The sequence below is a fragment of the Equus quagga genome, chromosome 12 (assembly GCF_021613505.1).
Source record: "Equus quagga isolate Etosha38 chromosome 12, UCLA_HA_Equagga_1.0, whole genome shotgun sequence".
Taxonomy (NCBI): Eukaryota; Metazoa; Chordata; class Mammalia; order Perissodactyla; family Equidae; genus Equus; species Equus quagga.
The window spans coordinates 64765481-64785808 of NC_060278.1; the positions used below are offsets into that span (position 1 = coordinate 64765481).

General features: G+C 53.6%; 1 protein-coding gene and 1 long non-coding RNA gene across 3 annotated transcripts; both read left to right on the plus strand.

Moving 5' to 3' along the window:
- Nucleotides 1–752: 752 nt before the first annotated feature.
- LOC124249137 (uncharacterized) lies at nucleotides 753–9234 on the plus strand. Of its 2 annotated transcripts, XR_006891279.1 has the most exons (4): nucleotides 753–816; nucleotides 7103–7284; nucleotides 7692–7867; nucleotides 8619–8665. It is a non-coding gene; the product is annotated as an uncharacterized LOC124249137 (long non-coding RNA). The 2 variants fall into 2 exon arrangements; XR_006891278.1 differs by lacking the exons at nucleotides 7692–7867; nucleotides 8619–8665 and adding an exon at nucleotides 9077–9234.
- Nucleotides 9235–12784: 3550 nt separating this feature from the next.
- Nucleotides 12785–20017, plus strand: CD93 (CD93 molecule). The gene is made up of 2 exons (XM_046679161.1): nucleotides 12785–15107; nucleotides 15385–20017. Exons 1-2 carry the CDS (start codon nucleotides 13186–13188, stop codon nucleotides 15407–15409), a joined length of 1947 nt encoding a protein of 648 aa, XP_046535117.1. The 5' UTR covers nucleotides 12785–13185; the 3' UTR covers nucleotides 15410–20017.
- The last annotated feature ends 311 nt before the right edge of the window (nucleotides 20018–20328 follow it).

Below are 20328 nucleotides of genomic sequence, written 5' to 3' on the forward strand. Positions count from 1 at the left end.
CAGAGTCTCAGGCGAAGGACTCTGGGTGTGGATGCCCTTTCCTGGTAGTCTCCATTGACCCGTGGCTCATCACGTCAAAACGGATAATAAAGCACCCTTGGTGGATGCTCATCCATGTGTCCCCACTCACTCACCCTCAGATCTAGCTTAGAATCCAGGCTCCTCTATCACTCCTTGTTACTCCATCTTTCCTGGCTCCTCCATCACTCCTCCAGATCTGGTCTTGTGCATGGCAGCCCAGCTTAGAGAGGATCGCTATTGTCTCAGCATGTGATCGTGGATGGACCTGCCTTGCAGGTTAGGAAGATGAGGGAAAGTACTTTCTGAATTCCCAGTTACCAGGGATGTGCGCTGTGCTCAGGATGTCCTGGGGCTCAGCCTCAGGGCTCTGCACATAGCACTCACACGGCTATCAGGCAAATGCAAGCTTGCGGGAAAGGAGCTTCTGCAGCAGGTGCAGTTATGTTCTCTCTGAGGGGAGAATGCAGCTCTGTTCAGTGAGTGTGTGTTGGGTCCTCAGAATATTCCAGGCCCTGTGCTTCTCAACGCTGGGGGTGTGTGTGTGTGTGTGGACGAGAACACCCAGCCCAGGCCTTACCCACAGCGAGTCTGGCTTACTTGGTCCAGGCCGGGACTTGGCACTGAGATTCGTCACGTTGCCAGAGTTATTCTCAGGTGTGACTGGGAATGAAAACCACACCCAGTGCGGCCGCAGGAGCCGGGCGAGGTCTCTAGCCCTGCCTGCTTCCTGATGCAGATTCACTGGCAGCCTTGGGGATACAACTCGTTTCTGCACCGCCCTTCCTGCCTTTGGAGGTAAGAATATTCAAGCTGAACACTGCACATCAGAGAGACTTTGCTCCAAGTCAGGGCGTCTTTTTTTTTTTTTTTTTAAGATTAGCACCTGAGCTAACATCTGTTGCCAATCTTCCTTTTTTTTCTCTCTCTCTTTCTTCTTCTCCCCAAAGCCCCCTCGTACATAGTTGTACATTCTAGTTGTGGGTCCTTCTGGTTGTGCTGTGTGGACGCCGCCTCAGCGTGGCCTGACGAGCCGTGCTAGGTCTGTGCCACGTCCGCGCCCAGGATCGGAACCGGCAAACCCTGGGCCGCCAAAGTGGAGCCCAAGAACTTAACCACTTGGCTGCGGGGCTGGCCCCCATGTCGGGGTGACTTGATGGCTCCTGAGGCCCAAGCATGACCAGGTTGCCTTCTTCTCACTGTTCCACTCTCCCCTCATCCTCATGACTACCTCTGCATTGCTGGTATTCCTCTGAAAGCATTTTGTAGCACAGCTCAGAAAGCAGGCTTTAATGTTTTGTAAAAAGACACATTAAGAGGAAGAAAGTCGAGAAGGAATACTCAGTGGTGGGTCTTGAAAATAATATCTGAGTGTCAACCCTACCTGAGAAATCTAAGACCCCTGAGGTTAACAAGAGGAGGAAACCACGCCACGGACGGCAAGGAGTCCCTCACGTGCCCTGGAGGATGCACACGCCATCCTGGTGGATGGGGGAGGTGGAGAAAGGTGCTTGGAGCAGAGAGGAGGGGTCTGGCCAGCTGCGGGGAGACCAGCACTAAGCAGCCTGAATTCTACCTCTGTCACTTTCATGAATGGAGGACCTGCAGACAGCAAACCTGGTGCTGGGGTCCAGGGCCACCAGCAAACCTTCCTCCATTGTTTTAAAGTGAACACAGTTCTTCCTGAAACGTGAATACCTCGTCAAGTCGTCATGCACATCGTAAATGTTGATTTCTCAGCTGACTGCCATCTTCCCTGCCTGGTCCTGTCCCTCCAGACTTCTCCTTTGTGGGATTTGTGGAGCCATTCAACCAAAGTTACTGATCACCTCCTCCCTGTAGCAGGCCTGGGGAGCAGCGCAGGGAGAAGTGGTGGAGGTCAGGCACGGGAACAGCCGGGCAGGCAGAAAGAGGACTAGTTAGGGCTTGATGACAGATCATCTGTTAGAGGTCTGGGGAGGTGTGAGGTTAGGATGCCCTGCTGTGCTTCCAGGACAACTGGGTGCACAGCAGGTGGGGCAGAAAGTGAGTGCAATTTTGCTCTTGGCAACTTTAGCTGGCAAGGTGAGAAGTGGGTGGCTGGGTTACTGGGGTTTAGAGCAGAAAGGACTAAGGGTCTAAGACAGGAACACACATCCATAGGTCTGTGAGGGGCCCAGAAGCGAGCCCTGAGGAGGATGACCATCAGGGAGGCAGGAAGAACTCGGGGTACGTGGACTGCCTGGTGTGCTTGCTGACAGGATTCCAGAAGGGATGGCTGAGGGTTGAGTAACTGAGGACTGACAGGGGCCGTATATTCACCCGTGGAGGTCAGAGGGGACCTTTGTGAAGGCAGCTTTGGGGCATCAGAGAAGCAGAAAGGAGAGAAGTGAGACGGTGGGAAAACTGAGGTGATCGTGCGCACCAGTGAGAGCCTGGCTGTGGCCGGAGGAGTGCTGGGAGGAGAGACCAGCATTGCTGGGGCCAGGGACGCGCTGTCCTGGAGGCAGACAGGCCAGCATCTTGCAAGTGCAAGCAGGGCCCCGGTGAAGCTAGGCCTGCCTGCCTCCCGCTGACAGCCTTCCCAGGCCCGAGGAGGGCGTCCAGTCACATGTCTACTCTTGCTGTGTGTCTGTAAGAGTCAGGTTGCTGCGTTACAGGGAGAAGAAATGAACAGTAAACTTCAATCGGAGCAGGTTTCCCACATCCTTTATGATGCTATATTGATACACTGAGTCATGCGGTTTCCTAATAAAGGAAACTGCTGGGGTTCTGCACCTCCATCACAGTAACCTGAAACTTTGGGTTGAATGGAAACATGATTATTTCATTCAATTCTGTGGAACCAGATGGTTTTGCAAGGTGATGACCTAACTCCTGCAAATTGGTCACCACTTTAAACCATAATTTAGGGGGAGGGTGCTCAGAGATGAACTATTGACACACCAAAATCACTTCTTCAAAATCAAGAGATAGAAGAAACGATGCGCACTTGCTGAATTACTCAGGTAAGAAGCCGGGGGCTTCTGGCTTGCCCTTTCTTAGGAAGCCATGTGGAACTGCCTGTGCTCTGCGTGACGTGACATGTCCTGTTTTATCCTGAACAGACAAAGGATGCAGCCCTGCTCCCGGTCTAGGTCTGAAGTGGCTTCTGTACGTTGGAACCTGAAGTGGCCTGGTGTCTTGCCCTTCCGTCTGCTGCCTCCTCCTCGGCTCAGCCGCCTCCCTCGTGTCAGCGCCTGCCGGGGAGGCCTGCTCTTCCACCAGAAAGAGCCCAAGTGGAAGACTTTTCTCTCTTCCAATATGCGTGTGGGGAGCAGAGTTTGGCCCCTAGAAGTGTTGTGTGGGAATTTGAGTTGGCACACAGACCAAAGCCCTACAGAGCCAGGAAGGGCTGGAAAGGCCTCTGAGTCACTCATGTCCCATGGACTAAAATCTTTAGGACTCAAAAGTCTGGAAAGAACACTTTCAGCTGCAAGTAACAGCCAAAGTGTAAGTTGTTCAAACAACGTAAAGTGCTAATAATTTCACGTGCGAAGTCTCAGGGGAGCGATCTCAGGGCCGGCTGAGTCAGCAGGTCAGTGAGGCCTTTGAGGGCCCAGCTCCTTCCCTCTTTCTGCTCCACCTTTCCAAGCATGCCAGCTTGTCCTGACTCAGTGGCTTCGAGAACCAGCACCCAGAGGATCGTTCAGAGGATGGATGACGGTTTCTCACCTCTCTATTGGAGGGCAAGGGGAATGTCCCCGAAGCGCCCAGCGCTTTCCCTCACGCCACACCAGTAGTGTGCGTCACATGTCGGCCCTGATCAGGTGCCAGCCAGGGCGATGTGCACGCCATCACTGGCTGAGACCTCTCCAGGTTTACCCATGGGTAGGGGAGTCTCCCGGCATCTCCCAAAGCTTATTGCCAACAGATACACAATTGAGCTTCTCTCATGAAGAAGAGAAGGCATCTATTGGAGAGGCATGGAGGATTCAAAAGATGTTATAATTAGAACGACTCCCTGCCACCCACTTCACACAGAGGGCCGTGCACACAGAACTCTGGATAGACTGGGGGTGACTTTTAGCTGAAGAACCATCAGAGCTTTAGACAGAAGGCAGCTGGGCTCTGCGTTGATGTTTAGTCAAGTCGAGGCCCCCGGGGCTGCAGGAGCCAGCATGGCGGCACCCATGAGGGGCTGGTGTGGCCACTGACTGCCGTGTTGGAATGGTGCCAGCATTGCTACACACTTTGATTTTTCAGGAGAAACCAGGAATCCAGGTCTTTATGTAAAATTTCACACTTCTTAAATGTTGACAATTAAGTCAAAATTTTAAGAACAACATGCAGGTCTAACAGAAAATGTCCAAGAGCCAGCTTCCACCTGAGTCACACTTCTCACTCAGACGAAGAAGCCCATGTCTACAAGTTGCCGTGACCTGAGTTCATGGACCAGGAGTGGCCCCAGCTTGAGGGAGACCACATTACTACAGTAGAGGCCGAGAGCACTCATATTCTCCCAGAATTGAGGGTCCGGTCACTTCCAACTTTTAGAAAGAACTGGAAAAGGGAGATGAGCAAACCAGGGGGCTCAGAGGAAGTAGACAGGAATGTTTCCCGCAAAGAGGCCTGTTTCCCTTGAAATGCTGGAGATGACAGGGCGTGGACAGCGTGAGTCACAGTTTCAGCTGGAAACTAGACATAATCCAGAACACTCAGGGGAAATAAAACAAGGTGATGAAGCTTAGCCACTGGTGAAATAAAATCAGACAAATGAGCCCAGGAATGGGCAGCCGTATTAGCAGAACCTTCCAGAAATTGAGACGTGGGGCCTCTCACACAGTGGCCACCTTTACTCTGGCTCTCGTTGCTCTCAACAGGACTGGGCGCTGGTGTTTGGGTTTCTCGCGCCTTCTTGCCTAGGGGAATCCCGCCAGGTTGGAATGCCTAATTAAGAAGGACTCCTCTCTGTCACTGTGCCCATAGCAGACCCTCAGACATCACGCTGCAGCCCCGCCCAACCCGCCTGTGGGACCTGGGGGCTCTCTCTGGCCCTGGGGCTATGGGACAGCTGTGTCCCTACGCCATCCTCTTTGCTCGGCTTCCTCTCCTTACAGCCTTCCCTCTTCCTGAGAGGTGGAGACTGAGAGAAACAAAGCAGCTTGTGAAAAGGCAAGTCTTTGTTCTTTTCAAGAAAAGGGATATAAAAAAGCAATCTGGTTTATCTTCCAAATGACTGCGCTGAACCAAATGCAGTCAGCCCATTCTCGATGATATGTCACAAAAGGGAGCTCTTCTCTGTTTGCGGGGTAAGTGCCGTGATGGAGGCAATGGATGTGGGGCGGCCAGGTGTGTCTTGCTTTACTCGCTCGTGGTCTGGCCCTCCCTGCCCTCGCCTCCTCCCACTGTGTGGAAAGGGTCAGGGAGTCACACTGGGCTTTCACACATAGAAACAGGGCACAGGAGAATTGAGTAACTCACCTGAAGTCACAGAGCTTGGACCAGGTGTGAGAGAACTCACAGGGTGTCTTCATCTAGAACCGTGGGGGTGGGAGGGAGTCTGACCTCCCGCCTCGATCTTCAGGGTGGCAGGGAGGACCCCATTTTCTGTGGGATGGCCGAGGTGACTCAGACTCTGGGTGCCCCCAGGGCACTCAGGGAGCTCCATAACCACCCCCACCCCGAAGAATGGAAAACCCAGCACTTGACAGACAGATCTGAATGCTCCAGAGCCTGCAGGCAAGTTCCTGGCTCACCTCTGAGGGAGACAGGCTCACCTCTGACCTGTGGACCTGCACCCGTGGGCTGGGCTGGCACATCCTCATGGCACCGTTTGAGTGACGGTTAGAATGGAGCACACCTGCTGGCCTCTTCAATCTCACCTCAGCCAGCAGGATTGGGCCTCTGAAGGGGTCAGTGACCTCGCAGAGGAGCAACCCCAGGCCCTGGACAGAGCCAGCAGGCCTTAGACGCCCAAGCAACTTGTGACTCCCATGGCAGTGGTGATGGATTGGCACAAAGATGCACCACCGATGGAGAATACAGTGTTGCAACCTTCGAGCTAGACCCGGATGCTGCGATCCCAGGTCACAGTGCCAGCTTTGAAAACACACACACATCATCCCATGCCCTACACATCTGCCTGGGTTCCTGGATTAGGGACATCTGTGGCAGTGCCCACCATTGTCTCTGCTCTCGCTGGGTCCTCTCCCTCTCGTCACCTGTAAGCCCTTCTCTGGTGGCCAGGGCAGTGCCTTTGGGCATTGTTCCACCTCTGGATCTTTGGGAGGGTTCTGTGGCGCTGACTCAGGGCACACTAGACATTTCCTCCCTCTGGGGTGTTCTTGGCGGCTCCCCAAGAATCAGCTAGGGCAAAAACGATAATGAAAACTGTAAGCGCTGTTTCCTAGTACACAGGAGACTGTATCATGTGGCTGATCATGGCAGCTGTCGATGAGGCACTGACTGTGCCAGCACTTTCCTAAATCATCTCATTTGATCTGTATGCCTCTGCGGGGCATGACAGCATTCACACATTAGCAAACTGAGGCCCGGAGAGGAAGGACACTTGCCCAAAGTCACATGGCTAGCAAGTGTCCCATTTTGACTAACGACCATAACTACAGGGGGTGGGAATTGTTATTTCCGTTTGTACTAAGTCACTCCAGTTTGGGGACCCCAACAGAGGCCAGGCAAGACAACGGCAGCAGTCACGCCCTGGGAAGGTGAGGTGGAGATCCAGCTTTCCCACGTGATCCTGGAGCAGGACTCATGGCTCCCCCACAGTCAGGGGCCGTGCAGCACCCGCCCGAGTGTCCTGGCGCCTGTGGGTTCTCGGGGCGTCCTTCAGACGTCTGCCTCTCCAAATAGAGTCTATGCTTCCCAGAAATCTCCACGATTCCCTAGTCAGCTTCTTGAAGGCAATGAAATTCTATCTATTTCAACTACATGACCTCTTTTCAAACATCTGTTGTGTTATTGTGCTCATTTCATGGAGAATCCAATCTTGGCACGTGAGGCCAAATGGATCATTTGTGTTTCTATAAAATTACATTGTCTAAATAGGGCTAAATTGTTATGACAACTTATTGGAACAACCAAGAATGTTGTAAATGCCAAACAGATCCTGCAAATCACCCCGGTCAGCCATGACAGCATGATTTACAACCTCGAGTTTCACGCACGAGCTGGGAGCTGTGGCTGGAGACGGAGCATGTGAACACGCCCTGCGGCAGCCAGTTCCTCGGCGTGGTCTCTCCTTCTGAACGCTGACGAGCATCTTTGCTCATGGAAGCCAGTTGCCAGGTGAGCACAAGTCCACCTTAAAAACAACACTCAGCCTAGTCAAATTTTCTATAAATATTGTGAGTGATAAATTATGTTAGGAGACTATTTATGAAACGTGGAAAAATCAATAATGCTCTATGAGGAGTGTGTACCTGGCCGAGGAGCCGAAGAAGACTCAGAAGGCTGGGTCGGCCCAAGTCTCCAGCAAAGGTCGTAGGGGTCTCTCCTTTCATTCTTGGGCATGCAGGCGGGGGGAGGCAGGGGCGGCGCCTTTCTGTTTCCAACAGCACAGGAACAGAGACCGCAGGCTACTAAGGGTCTGCTGTGTGCCCGCCCGTAGGAAGCGTCCACATGTGTTGCCTCCTGTAACTGAAGCTTCACGACAGTGTGATGGCGTCATGACTCCTACCCTCCCCATTTGACAGACTAGGATCCCACATCTCTGGAGGTGACGAGGTTGAGTCCAATCCCACAGCCCGCTGATGGCCTAGCTGAGTCCCCAAGTCCAGCTGTGAGGCAGTCAGGTGGTCTCAGCTCCTCAGCCTCCTGTTGTGATGGTCACTCGCACCTCCTCCCAGGCGCTCTGCTGACTGCTTCGCAGGTATGAACTCATTTAATCCTCACAAAGCCCCACAAGACGTGAAGTTGCATTGTTCCCTATTGCGGTTGAGGAAACAGTCACACAATGTTGTGCCACATAGCAATGAACAGAGCGGTTCAGCGGCTTGCCTAAGATCACCCAGCTAGTAAGTATTGAGCGGGATTTGAACTCAGGATAGATGTGTTCTACCCTTTCAACGCAGAACAGTTGGAAGATCCACAAGCCACCCCCTGGGAGAAGTGAGTCCTCGTAAGGTTTTGCACGCCTGGCATTTTGTGTGTGTGTGTGTGTGTGAGGAAGATTTGCCCTGAGCTAGCATCTGTGCCAGTCTTCCTCTACTTTGTATGTGGGATGCCGCCACAGCACGGCCTATGAGTGGAGTAGGTCCGCCCCCGGGATCCAAACCTGTGAATCCGGGCCACCGAAGTGGAGAGGGGGAACTTTAACTGCTGGGCCATGGGGCTGCACACTTGGCATTTCTGTACCCCAGGAGGGTCATGCAGCACCTCACACCTCTGTACAACGAAATTACTTTCAGAAAGAACCGTTGTAATCAGTGTCAATGATTTTTTCTTTAGTTGTTCTTTAGTTTTAAAACAAACTATTAAAAAAGATGAAGCTTCAATTTAAAAATATGCTGTTCAGATTCATTTAAATACCTTGTGTAGGAACTAAAATTTACACTTACTTGATAAAAATATCGCGTCTCACAGCTCCCACTCTGTTCCCCTGTTTTGAACTTTCAACACAGAACTCTAAGCGCTCTCAGAGAATGACAGGCCGAGTGCCTGGACCTCTGCTCCTTTCCCTCGCAGCCTCTGTGCTTCCTGTGCACTGCAGCTCTGCCGGGCGGTGCACGCAGGAGCTAAGCATGGCCCGCCCTGAACTCCCGGTGGGGCAGCGGGGGTCCCCGCGGGCGGGGGGCCAGCTCTGCAACTGCGAGGTCTCCTAACTGACCACGGTGCAGAATACAATGCTGAGTAAAGGGTAAGTCATTTAAAGGTGCTGACCTGAGGCTTGCATACACATTACTAAAACTACAGTGACCGTCACAATTGTTTTAGAATTTAGACCAACAAGTTTTTTGGGGGGAGGCAAATTTTATCATTGACTTTGTTTAGAATTAGTGGAATTTAGTGAAATTAACAAGGTAATAAAAAAAAAGACCAACTTGTAATCAGTTTTATTATTGTTTTAAATTTCCTGCAGACTCTGTGGAATGCATCACTTCTCTTCTCTGGCAACCCTGACCGCCACCTCAGAGCCTGGCACCCCCTGCTTACCTGGCCACCTCTGGAACATGCCCTCACCCACCGAGAGAACTACTGTTGAGCCCTGTGGCCGGCCAGCTTCCCCTAGCTCCTGTCACTCTCCCTCAGGGGCTGTGCTCTTGTCCCTCATGCCACCTGTCTGGTACAAAGGTCATAAAGTACCAAAACCCATCTCCCCTTTGGCTCCATGTGCAGAAAACAGAATCTGTGCATAGGAAGTGTCATAGACATTTGTTGAGTGAGCGAATAAACCTCCATTTTCTGGGGGAGAACTGGCTGACATATATTGGGCACCTATTAGGTATGCCAGGAAAAACACAATGTGGCTTTGCAGATCCTCTTTCATTCGATTTTTAGTTCGGAATATAAAGAAAAAGAGAAGCCAGATTCCTGAACGACCCAGAAACCAATCACTGTGCTCCAGAGTAACTGAGAGGTTAAACTCTCCCCGTGCTAGAGACCAGCAGGGGCCGTCTTCAGCATCGTACGAAGTCGAATTTTAAGACAATTTAAACAGAAAGCTCAGCATCCTCGTTGGGAGTCTGGAATGAACGTAGACAGGTGGGCTATGGCCCAGGGCACACGCCATGCTGTCAGGCTTGTGGTGATTCTGGAACACTTGAGATGGCTCCCCCCTTCCCCCACCCCGAAAGTCTGCGGAGGAAAGCTCTCCGGCCTCCCGGCTGCCATTCCTCTTCTTTAACTCTCAGTCCTCGGAGAGGTTTGATAAAGTCTGCATGCTAAATAAAATGTGGCGGATCATCATCCAAGGGAGAATTCAGGATGTGAGCCTCAGCATTTCCTCAAAGTTGGCATCCAAACTATCGTAAGTACTTGGTAGAACTCAGCCAAATGCCACCAGTAACATAAGCCCTCCTCCTTCCGCCGAGCTCGCAGGCACGTGCCCCAGTGCCTGGCACTCTCCTGCCCCCTCCTCTGTGAATGGGAGAGGACAGCAAGGGACCTGGAGCTGGAGGCCGCCGGCTGCTGGGTCCCAGGTGAGGCAACCCAGCCGAGCTCAGCAGGCAGTGGCTGAAGGACCGAGGGACAGAGTGGAAGTCAGATGTAGGGGACAAGGAGCCGGGTAAGCACTGGAGAAACTGCGCTGTTTCCACACTTGGGTGGATAGTGGGGAGATGGCCCCTGCGTGGTTTACACAGCGGGTTTGGCTCCTGTGCCGTGTGGCAAGGGCTCAGTGGAGTCAGTCCCCGTGTCTCCCCACTTGTGCTCTCCCCAGTTCCAGAGGAGAGAGGGAAGCATGAGTTCACTGATGCTCGAGCAAGAGAGGCTCCCAGGGGCCTGTTCCCAGATCCTTCCTTACGGATGAGGGGAAGAAGAGCTGAGGCTGAGTAAAGCACGTTACTGGAAGGGACGAAGCAGAATCCATGACTCCCAGGGCAGGGTTCCTGCACTTTACTTGGCCTTTCTCACAGCAGGAGCTTTACAAACACTTCCTGGGTTCATAAATAAATAAACTGAACGCACATCTTTCCCAGTTCATTTTCTTCTTTAAGATCTAAACACTTGGTTAAGTGAATACTAGTTGAGGTTGAAAGTTCCCTTGTGGGAGATGAAGAACTGCCAGCAAAAGCAGATGGCCTGACAAAGATCTGGGGGTCAGAATCGGCTAACAAGCTGCAAGTCACTCATTCAACCTGTGTCCTTACGTACCAACCGCGTGGCATTCGGGGTGAACCCTGCTCAATGACAATGGTTAACTGAGGCATCCAGCTCTGGGCTGCACGGATGGCATGAACCAGGAGAAAGGCCCCCACTACGAGTGCAGGCCAACTGCACGCGCCCACGGCCCACGCTGTCGGAGTCGTTTTCTACAATGTGAAGAAGTTCCCTGCCTATAAATAAACCTTTAGAAATGCAGCTTCCCCCAAACAGAGGTCAACACTGAGCCTCACCAAGCCTAAATGTATGTCCAGCTACACTGGCCTGGAGCTGAGGGTACCAGGCTTCCCAGGTCCGCTTGAACCCACCTATTTTACCAGCTTTGGGGCCAAATTCAGATTCCTGAGGATGCAAGTCAAGATGAGGGGGCAGGGAGACTCTCATCCCCAAGAGGCAGCCCCATCTGATTCTTCTCCAGCCCAGGCCCTGTTTCCCCACCTGCAGTGGCCACAGCCTTCAAGGGCCCCCAGCCCTTGGTAGCAAAGCAGGAAGCCATGAAGTCCTCCTGAGGAGCTCCTGTGTCCTTCAGCTCTGCTCCAGCCAGCGCAGGAAGGGCCTGGTCTGGATCCTCATCACCTCCTGAATCTGCTCCCCCTCATCTGGGGCCAGCCCAGTCCGCGCTGCCCTCAACTGTGCCTGGAAACCTGCAGTTGCCTGCTGAGTGGTCCCCCCACACCACTCGGGGTCTGTCAGCCAGCTGCCCACTCCACAGCGGGAGGCAATCCTCTACACGGCGGTCTCAGCATGTCGTCCCCTCAGTGCTTCCCCCTGGATTTGAGAACAGAGCCCCCAATCCTCATTGTTCAGTCTCAGAAGGCTCCGCCTTTCCCTCCCTCCAACTCTTCAGGCTCTAGGCTCACTGCCCTTCCTTCACTCCTGCGTGGAGTCTGAGTTGAGCACTATATCCTTTGTGGAGGCTGAAAGCCACTGAGTTCCTAAGCCCTATGACACCCTAACTCAGGTCTCTGTGGAGAGCCAACATTGCACATGCTGGTGCCATGCCCAAAAGCTGCCGCTGTCGTTCTCCACTCGAGGGTATCCTCTGGTGTACCAGGTCCTCACCATCAGCCCAGAGCGCCAAGGAGTTGCCACCACTAGGGAGGAGGGGAGCTGGAGGAGAACGGCCCAGCCCCCTCTCCTCAGCTGGGAAGATGCTAACACGTGGCCAGAGTCTCCCAGAGTGCCCTGGAAATGGCGCTCTAGGAGCCCCAGGGCCTCCCCATGTTGGCTCCTTTCTTCCCTCTTTCAGTTCGCTTCCAAAATAAACTGTTTCAGTTCCTCTCACTTGCCCCAAGTCCTTGTCTCAGGGTCTAATTTGGGGAACCAACCAAACACAGCCCTAGGAGCAAAACATGTCTGATTGCAGGAAAAGAGCCCTTTGATCCGGGGCCTTTGGTGAGCTGCTGTGCTGAAGCTGGCCTGCATGGCTTGGGTTCTCCTTCTGCGCCCAGAACGCCGGCCCTTCCTGGGAACCCTGAGCCAGTGAGGCAGGCGTGCAAGCCCAGGGCCACGAGCCAGAAGCATTTTCATTTTTTCTTTCTGATGCTTTTTGTGATGCTGCCACATCACAGCACAATATTTGCACTGTGAAACCCTGAAAACTGCCAAATTTCACCCAATTTGTTTTAATGTTCTCAAGGAGCTTGGCATCGTGTTAGAAACAGACATTCCCACGGCCCAGTGCCTATTTAAAAACTGCCTATCTATTTAAAGTTCACCATGAGGGGAATAAAAGAAAAAAGACTCCCAAAGCCAAAAGGAACGTGAGATAGGCAAAAGGAAAATCCAGTTTGCTTCTAAAAAAGGCTGAAAATTATAGCCATCCGTGGCCTCATGTCTCAAGTCTGAGGATGTTTTTTTCTCTTCTGGTTGTTTGCAAACCCAAGTGGAATTTTATTATGGGTTACTGAGTGAGCTGTTTCAAGTTCCTGGTCCCAAAAGTCTCGACTCACTCTTTAGCCTGCCACTGAGCTTCCTCATGCACAGAGAGAGAATGGAGCCCAGACCAAGCAGACAGCGTCTCTGCGTCCTGCCGACTTCCCCTCGCTGCCGTGTTTCCTCAGCGCTCAGCCGGGGACCCGGCAAAGCCGCCTGTTGCCTTTTATGAACAACAAAATCGTGATGAAGGCAACAGGAGTCAGAAAACTATTCACTGCAGGAAGCCCCAGTTTCCGGTGAGATATAAGGAGCACCACAGCACAGGATGCGCCTGGGGTCAGGGGGACGTGAAAAGCCGTCAGCCTTTGTGTCCTTCTCTGTGCCGGAGCATCTGCTGCTGAGCCCTCAGCTCCCCTCGGGGCTCAGCTGGGGCCGCCGCGGTCACCGCCGGGCTTCTAGCCTCCCACCAAGAGGGACAGGGAGGCCACCATGGCCACCTCCGCCGGCCTGCTGCTGCTGCTGCTGCTGCTGGGCCAACCGAGGGTGGGTGCCGGGGCTGAGAGGAAGGCTGTGGTCTGCGCGGGGACCGCCTGCTACACGGCGCACTGGGACAAGCTGACTGCGGCCGAGGCCCAATCTCACTGCAGCAAGAACGGGGGTAACCTGGCCACGGTGAAGACTGAGGAGGAGGCCCGGCTCATCCAGCGAGCCCTGGCCCAGCTCCTCCAGCTGGAGGCGCCCCTGGTAACTCGGATGGGCAAGTTCTGGATGGGGCTCCAGCGAGAGAAGGGCAAGTGCTTGGACAGCACCCTGCCGCTGAGGGGCTTCAGCTGGGTGGGCGGCGGGGAGAACACGTCCTATGCCAACTGGTACAAGGAGCCCAAGAACAGCTGCACCTTCAGGCGCTGTGTGTCGCTGGTGCTGGACCTGTCCCTGCCTCCCCTCGCCAGCCACCTCCCCAAGTGGGCCGAGGGCCCCTGTGGGAACCCCGGCTTTTCTGTAAACAACATCGAGGGCTTCGTGTGCAAGTTCAGCTTCAAAGGCATGTGCCGGCCCCTGGCCCTGGGGGGCCCAGGCCAGGTGAACTATACCACCCCCTTCCAGGCCACCAGCTCCTCCTTGGAGGCCGTGCCGTTTGCCTCCATGGCCAACGTGGCCTGTGGGGACAGGAACGAGAGTGAGTGGCATTACTTCCTGTGCAAGGAGAAGGCCCCTGATGTGTTCGACTGGGACAGCTCGGGCCCCCTCTGTGTCAACCCCAAGTACGGCTGCGACTTCAACAATGGGGGCTGCCAGCAGGACTGCTTCGAGGGGGGAGATGGCTCCTTCCGCTGCGGCTGCCGGCCAGGGTTCCGGCTGCTGGACGACCTGGTGACTTGCGCCTCCCGGAACCCTTGCAGCTCCAGCCCGTGCAGAGGGGTGGCTACATGCGTCCCTGAGACCCTCGGGAAAAGCTACCTGTGCCGCTGCCCCCAAGGCTACCAGCTGGACTCCACTCAGCGGGACTGCGTGGACGTAGATGAGTGCCAGGACTCACCCTGTGCCCAGGAGTGTGTCAACACCCCCGGGGGCTTCCACTGCCAGTGCTGGGTGGGCTACGAGCCTAGCGGCCCCGGAGAAGAAACCTGTCGGGACGTGGACGAGTGTGCCCCAGGCCGCTCGCCCTGCGCCCAGGACTGCACCAATACCGATGGCTCGTTCTACTGCTCCTGCAAGGAGGGCTTTGTCCTGGCAGGTGAGGATGACACCCAGTGCCAGGATGTGGACGAGTGTGAGGACTCGGAGGGCCACCTCTGCGACAGCTTGTGCTTCAACATGCAGGGGTCCTTCCGCTGCGGCTGCCTGCCAGGCTGGGAGCTGGCTCCCAATGGGGTCTCCTGCATCATGGGCACCACAACCCTGGGGCCACCAGCTGGGCCTCACCAGGGGGATGACATGGGTGAGAGACAGGGGAACCTTGTGCCTTCTGCCTCAACGTCCAGTCCCACCAGGGACCCCAAGGGCACCTCCAAGGTGGCTCCCACTGTGAGGGGCCCCTCCCTCCTACCCAATGCTCCCATCACCCCCACCCCACCCAAGACGATGGTCCCCAGTGGGACCCCTGGCGTCTGGATGGAGCCCAGCACCCATCACCCCACGGCCAGCACTGGCCATAGGGAGTCCACGGGTGGAGACTTCGCGGCCAAACCGAACGACGATGGCACCGACGGACAAAAACTGCTCTTATTCTACATCCTGGGCACCGTGGTGGCCATCCTGCTCTTGCTGGCTCTGGCTCTAGGGCTCCTGGTTTATCGCAAGCGGAGAGCAAAGCGGGAGGAGAAGAAGGAGAAAAAGCCCCAGAGTGCAACAGACAGCTACTCCTGGGCCCCAGAGCGAGCTGAGAGCAGGGCCACGGAGAACCAGTACAGGTAAAGGAGGCCTGAGGTCGCCAGGGGAGGGGGCGGGGGGCGGGCCTGGGAAGCGGGAGGGCCGTGACTGAGGCAAAAAGCAGGCGGAGGGCAAGGGGCAGGCGCCATCCACACTGGACAGCAAAACCCCAACGCCACTGCCAACCTGGAGGCTCCCTCAAGCTCTCCCAGCGCAGCAGCCCTGCCTGCATCGCAGGTGCACGTGGTCTCTCCCGGGTCTAGATGTGCACGGCAACTGGCAGCAGCTCCCAGTGGTGTCACCTTTTGTTTTCCACAGTCCGACGCCGGGGTCAGACTGCTGACGGTGAGGCAACCTAGAGACACTGACGGGCGGCAGCACTGTCCTCAGAGCCCCACGCGCCCTGTTGGAAGGGGGAGCCACATTCTTCCGAAAGACTGGCCTGGAATCTTAGCAACAGCTGTGCACCTCTCCTGAAAAGCTCGGCCGCTCGGAGCGTGCAGGTGCTCTCTACGTGAGTGTGGCGTTCCTGATGCAGAAGCCGTGGGTTGGGATGTCTCTGCGGGAATTATGTGACTATTAACAATTCTCACTCGCTCTCCCTTTTCCAACCCAAATGTGACTGGTTTTGTTTTTTCACTGATTCTGGCCCAGGGCGTTATCATTCGGGGCTAACGGCTCCCTTTAAGCTGCTTCTCTGTCCACTTGTTCACCCAAACGAAAAAGCGGCCAGCTAATGCTACTTAGGACTAAAAGGGTCTGTCCCTCTTAGTATAGCAGAGACTAAGTCAGTTAGTTGTTTAATGCTAGAAGAAGCTCTTTTTCTGGCCAGAGGCAACAAGTTCAGGACTGGAAGCACCTCCCTACGTTTGGATTCACACGCTCTCCCATCACAAGCCCTGCTGAGCTCGATGTCATTGAAATCCTCCGGAATGACTAGAAGTCCACTGAACTGCTTGGGTAGCAAGGAGGCAGGAAGTTTAGAAATTGCATTTTCTAGTTCTTAAGTTTCTAATAGTCTTGGGTTTATTTGCAAGTGAAGTCTGAAACATGTGAGAAAAGTTATATGAAGTGAGTTTAAAGTATTTTTTAAAACAAGTCATCTAAGGGCTGGAGAGAGGGGTTGCTTTCAGAAGTCCTTGAATGGATGCATCTATGTGCACTGATGTTGCTCTCACTTGACTATCAATGAGACGAACACTCGCGAGGAAAAAAGTCAAGGATGCCTGTCTCTGAGCCAGTGCAGCCAAGACACCGCCCTGCTGCCGGCCTCCGTGGCAGGCTGCTCTGGATTCGGACGCTGATGGGAGAGGGAGGAAGCACTGCAACGTCTCTCGTCCTGACTGTTACTAAAGGACGTGTGAGGGAGACGTATGCTGAGTGTGGAGAGCTGTCGTCGTGGGGCGTTTTAGCACAGTTCACAGTCCACACTGCATCCTGAGAACTCGATCCTGTTCCGTGGCTGCAGCTTGCGCCAAGTCAGGGACCGGTCATGTGGGAGGCTAGCCAGTGCTGCTTCAGTCCCCTTTCTCTCCTGTCCTTAGAAAAGTGGGGGAGAGGGAAGGGAGAGAGAAAGAGAAAGGAACTAAAATCTTTTGCAACTGCAAAAACTAGTCAAAGCAATTTTAATCTATATCCTCGTTTTTAAGTGCTCAACTGTAAAGATTCCCCTTACCATGTGTGGTCGAGAGCGCTCTCTCCCGCACGGTTCTGCCCGGCTCCCTGGAAAGCAGCCCGGGATTCCCTGGAGGTCAGAGCTGCTGGGGGCGGCCTGAGCAGCGCTGGGAGGCCTCGGGTCTCCTGGGAGCTTTCTGCTGTGCCCTCACAGAATGGACAGAGAGAACGAGCAGGCTTCCTTCTCAGATTGCAAACTGCCTCTCAGAACGAGGGTACCCGCTCTTTCTGGTTTTGCCTTGGAAATGCATCTGCCCGGAGGTCACGCCCTGGGTGGACAGAGCCTCAGCCGCCAGGTGCAGGGCCTTCAGAGCCGCATAAATATCCTTTTGCCAATTTAGAAATGTAGATGCTATAGATCAGATTTTTTTAAGAAAACGGAAAACTGAAGGGGGTGAGGTGGGAGGAGGAAAGACGGAAGCTCTGTGGGGCCTAACGGGGGGTGTTCAGAACTTCTGCCTTTTTAAAGTCACCTACTATTCTTCAGTTTTCACTCAGAATACTGATATTCAACACTCAGAGGAGACAAAGGCAGTTCCTCTGGCCACAGGACCGTCGGCAGTTTGTTGTATGGGAGCCAAGCGTGTGGCCATTCAGATGATTTAAAGATGCGGCCGGATGTGTTGCTGACCAGTACCTGCACTTCCACGAAAGGAATGCAGATGCAACATTCCCCTGGCCTTCCAGTCCTGACCCTCCTCGTCTGGGGCGGAGGAGCCAGGCCAGCCCTAGGCTTCCCCTAAGCCCTCTTGCGGGCCTGGAATGGGCCGAGGGCACCCACACGCTCTCCCGTTTTCAGTGTTCCATTTCTTCTACAGCCCAGCCCATTTTCTGGTCTCTGTGTTCAAATTCTTCTGTGCGTGGGAAACAGCAGCCCCGTCCCTGACACTGGGGAGACCGCGGATGCCTGCTGTGGGACCCACAAGGGGAGAAACGGGTTGACGAATAATAGTTTCTCAAAACCCCCTCTGGCAAGTCAGCCCCTTCACAGGTGAATGAGTCCTACCTTCTCTCACAGCCATTGCTGACCAGTGGCCAAGATCCCTGAACAGGATGACCTCAGGCAGTGCATCTGATGAAAACCACTGACCTCAAACAGATGCTGCCTTTGCTCTCCCTTTGAAGACCACTGCCATTTTGTCTGAGGGATGCAAATCCTTGCTTTGGGGGAGTTCAGGGGCCACAGCAGTGGATAGACAAATGTCCACAGGCCACATGGCCATCGACAAACCCTCCGCTTTATCCAGAGGGGCCCCAAGTGGCTTGGCTGTGACACAGCCAGAGAAATTGATGGGATGGAACATGGGAGAGGTGGGCTCTGCCGTGTGCAGACTCCTCCAACCATGTCACCGGGCTGGGCAGGGGCAGACCCGGTGCCGTTCTGTCCCTGACATGCTGAGCAGCAGAACAGCGGGGCGCTGGGGACAGGGAGCAGGCTCCACTTGGCGGCAGGCTCAAAGACAATGGAGACTTTCATCCAAAAAGAATTTCCCATAGTTCAATAATTCTGGGAGACTTGTGGAAAAACTCTATTTGAGACAAACTCCCCCCCTCCCATCCCCCAGGCAGATAATTTAAAGGGAGGATGTCTGTCTCCCTAAACAGGAAGCCCACTCTGCCCATTCCTGAATTTCAGGGGCAATCCCTCTCTTTTCTCTTGTTATTATTTGGAGAAGTCATGATGCAGGAGGGCAATTGCCTTGGGGAAGCTGAGGAGTAAAAGCCAAGGGTGGGGCAATTGTCGGAAAATGCCCCAGGATGGGTGGACTCCTGAGCGCCCTTTGCAGGGTGAACCTACCACTGCTCAATGGCATGACCTCGAGGCAAAAGCAGCCCGGCTGCTGTTGCTTTTGGTGACCCACCCGCCTGATTGTCATGGTGATGTTGTGGTGCTCCACGTCCGTCTGGCGTTGCCCCGGCACATTAAGTGGGTGAATTAACTGGGTTCTGAGGTGAGGATGGAGGAATGCAGGCTGCAGCCACTGCCAGGTCTCGTGGGGCTGTCTCTCGCCCTAGTGTTATTCAATGGCAGACCAGCAACCCTTCAGAAAGGCTCCCCCATCCTCTTCCCCTTGACCAGGCGAACAGTGGAATAAAGAACCTGTATGTGTGTGCTCCTGTGTATCATGCAGGAGGCGCTGAGTCAGGAATGAGTTTCTCTCTGCAGCAGACGCGTGCGTGTTGCTGTTCTCGTACCTTCTGATCGTGAGCCCCTGTTTGAGCATCTTGTGATGGGACCCGGAGTTTTATCACAAACATCTTCTCTTTGGAGAATATGGATTTGACAATTTGCTACTTTCATTCCAACCCTCTTTCTCACAAATATTTCTGTGAAAACTAAGAGAACAGAGATGAGATTTGACAAAAACATGTACTGAATTCAAAATAACACAGTTTTTTAAAGCAGATATAGGAAAGCCTTTTCCTATTATTTTTCTTCTTGGCTTCTCCATTGTCTAAATCAGGAAAACAGGAAAGCATTGCTTTCTAGCAGCTGCAGAATGGTGTAATGCCCCCTACACGTTTCCATCTCCTTAAACAATAGCTTTAGCATGGGAATCTGAGACACGACCCCTGAAAACAGCTGTCCCTATCTGGCTGCAAAGCCCACTGCTTACATCTCCATGGTTTGTGGCATTGGTCACCCAAAAACAAAGAGGGCAGTAATCGAAATTCTCCACGTGTTCAATAATCCAGTACCTTATTCCCTTCAGATTCCAGAAGTAATACTTGCTGAAGTGCTTTTTAAAGATGAATTGTGTTTCGGTCTGTTCTTGGCGATAATGCCCGTGTATTTAAGGAAGAAACTCTGGAATTCCCTTCTCGCAGTGTTCCTCTTTTCTGCGAGGAGGCAGCCCTTCCCTGCAGCAGACTTTGCCTGCTCTTACCCTGGGCTGAAGTTCTTTTTGCATATGTGGCTCAAGCTTGAGTTAGATTGTATGTAAAGCCTTGTTCTGTGATATTAGATGCTATCGTAAATGTCAGTAATCACTCTTGAACGCCAAATGAGAATGTAGGTATTTTTAAATATGTGTATTTGAAATGTGTTCCACCAATTCTGGAACCGTGGGTTTCCATGCGGGGTTTATTTTCATCCCAGGCGTGAAAGTTGCCCAGGTATGGTGGTGGGGGGGGAGGCAGCGGGCACCCGTGAGCTGTGCCTGGCTCCTCAGAGCTCCAGGGACAGACAGCATCTCCGGCTGGCCTCAGGAAGTAGCAGGTGTGTCCTCCTTTGTGCGTTGTTCTGTGCACCTCTCCTAATAAACTCTGAAAAACATGTGTTGTCAATGTGCTTTAATATGTTTCATAACAACTCAAAATACAGGGCAGAACTTACATTCACAATCATTAAATATATGCACTTTCCTTTTCAAAGAGTTGCAAAAAGAAGTTACCTTGACTGCCCCATTTCTGCATCCTCACCTGCTGGAGGCACCCAGAACACACAGGTTGGGAACATGGACATACGGAGGGCCTGGGCTGCACTGTTTCTAGTGACCCAGCTGCCAAGACCCAGGCTTGACTCAATGCTTCCAGATTTTGCTTTCTGATCCAGACTCCACTCTTCCATGCTGCTGTCTTCACTGC

What these genes read in the sequence shown, in the direction of transcription:
- CD93 (XM_046679161.1), top strand. Translation starts at nt 13,186, where the DNA reads ATGGCCACCTCCGCCGGCCTGCTGCTGCTGCTGCTGCTGCTGGGCCAA. An exon ending in GCCACGGAGAACCAGTACAG is followed by an intron (nt 15,108 to 15,384) that starts GTAAAGGAGGCC and finishes TGTTTTCCACAG; the next exon opens with TCCGACGCCGGGGTCAGACT.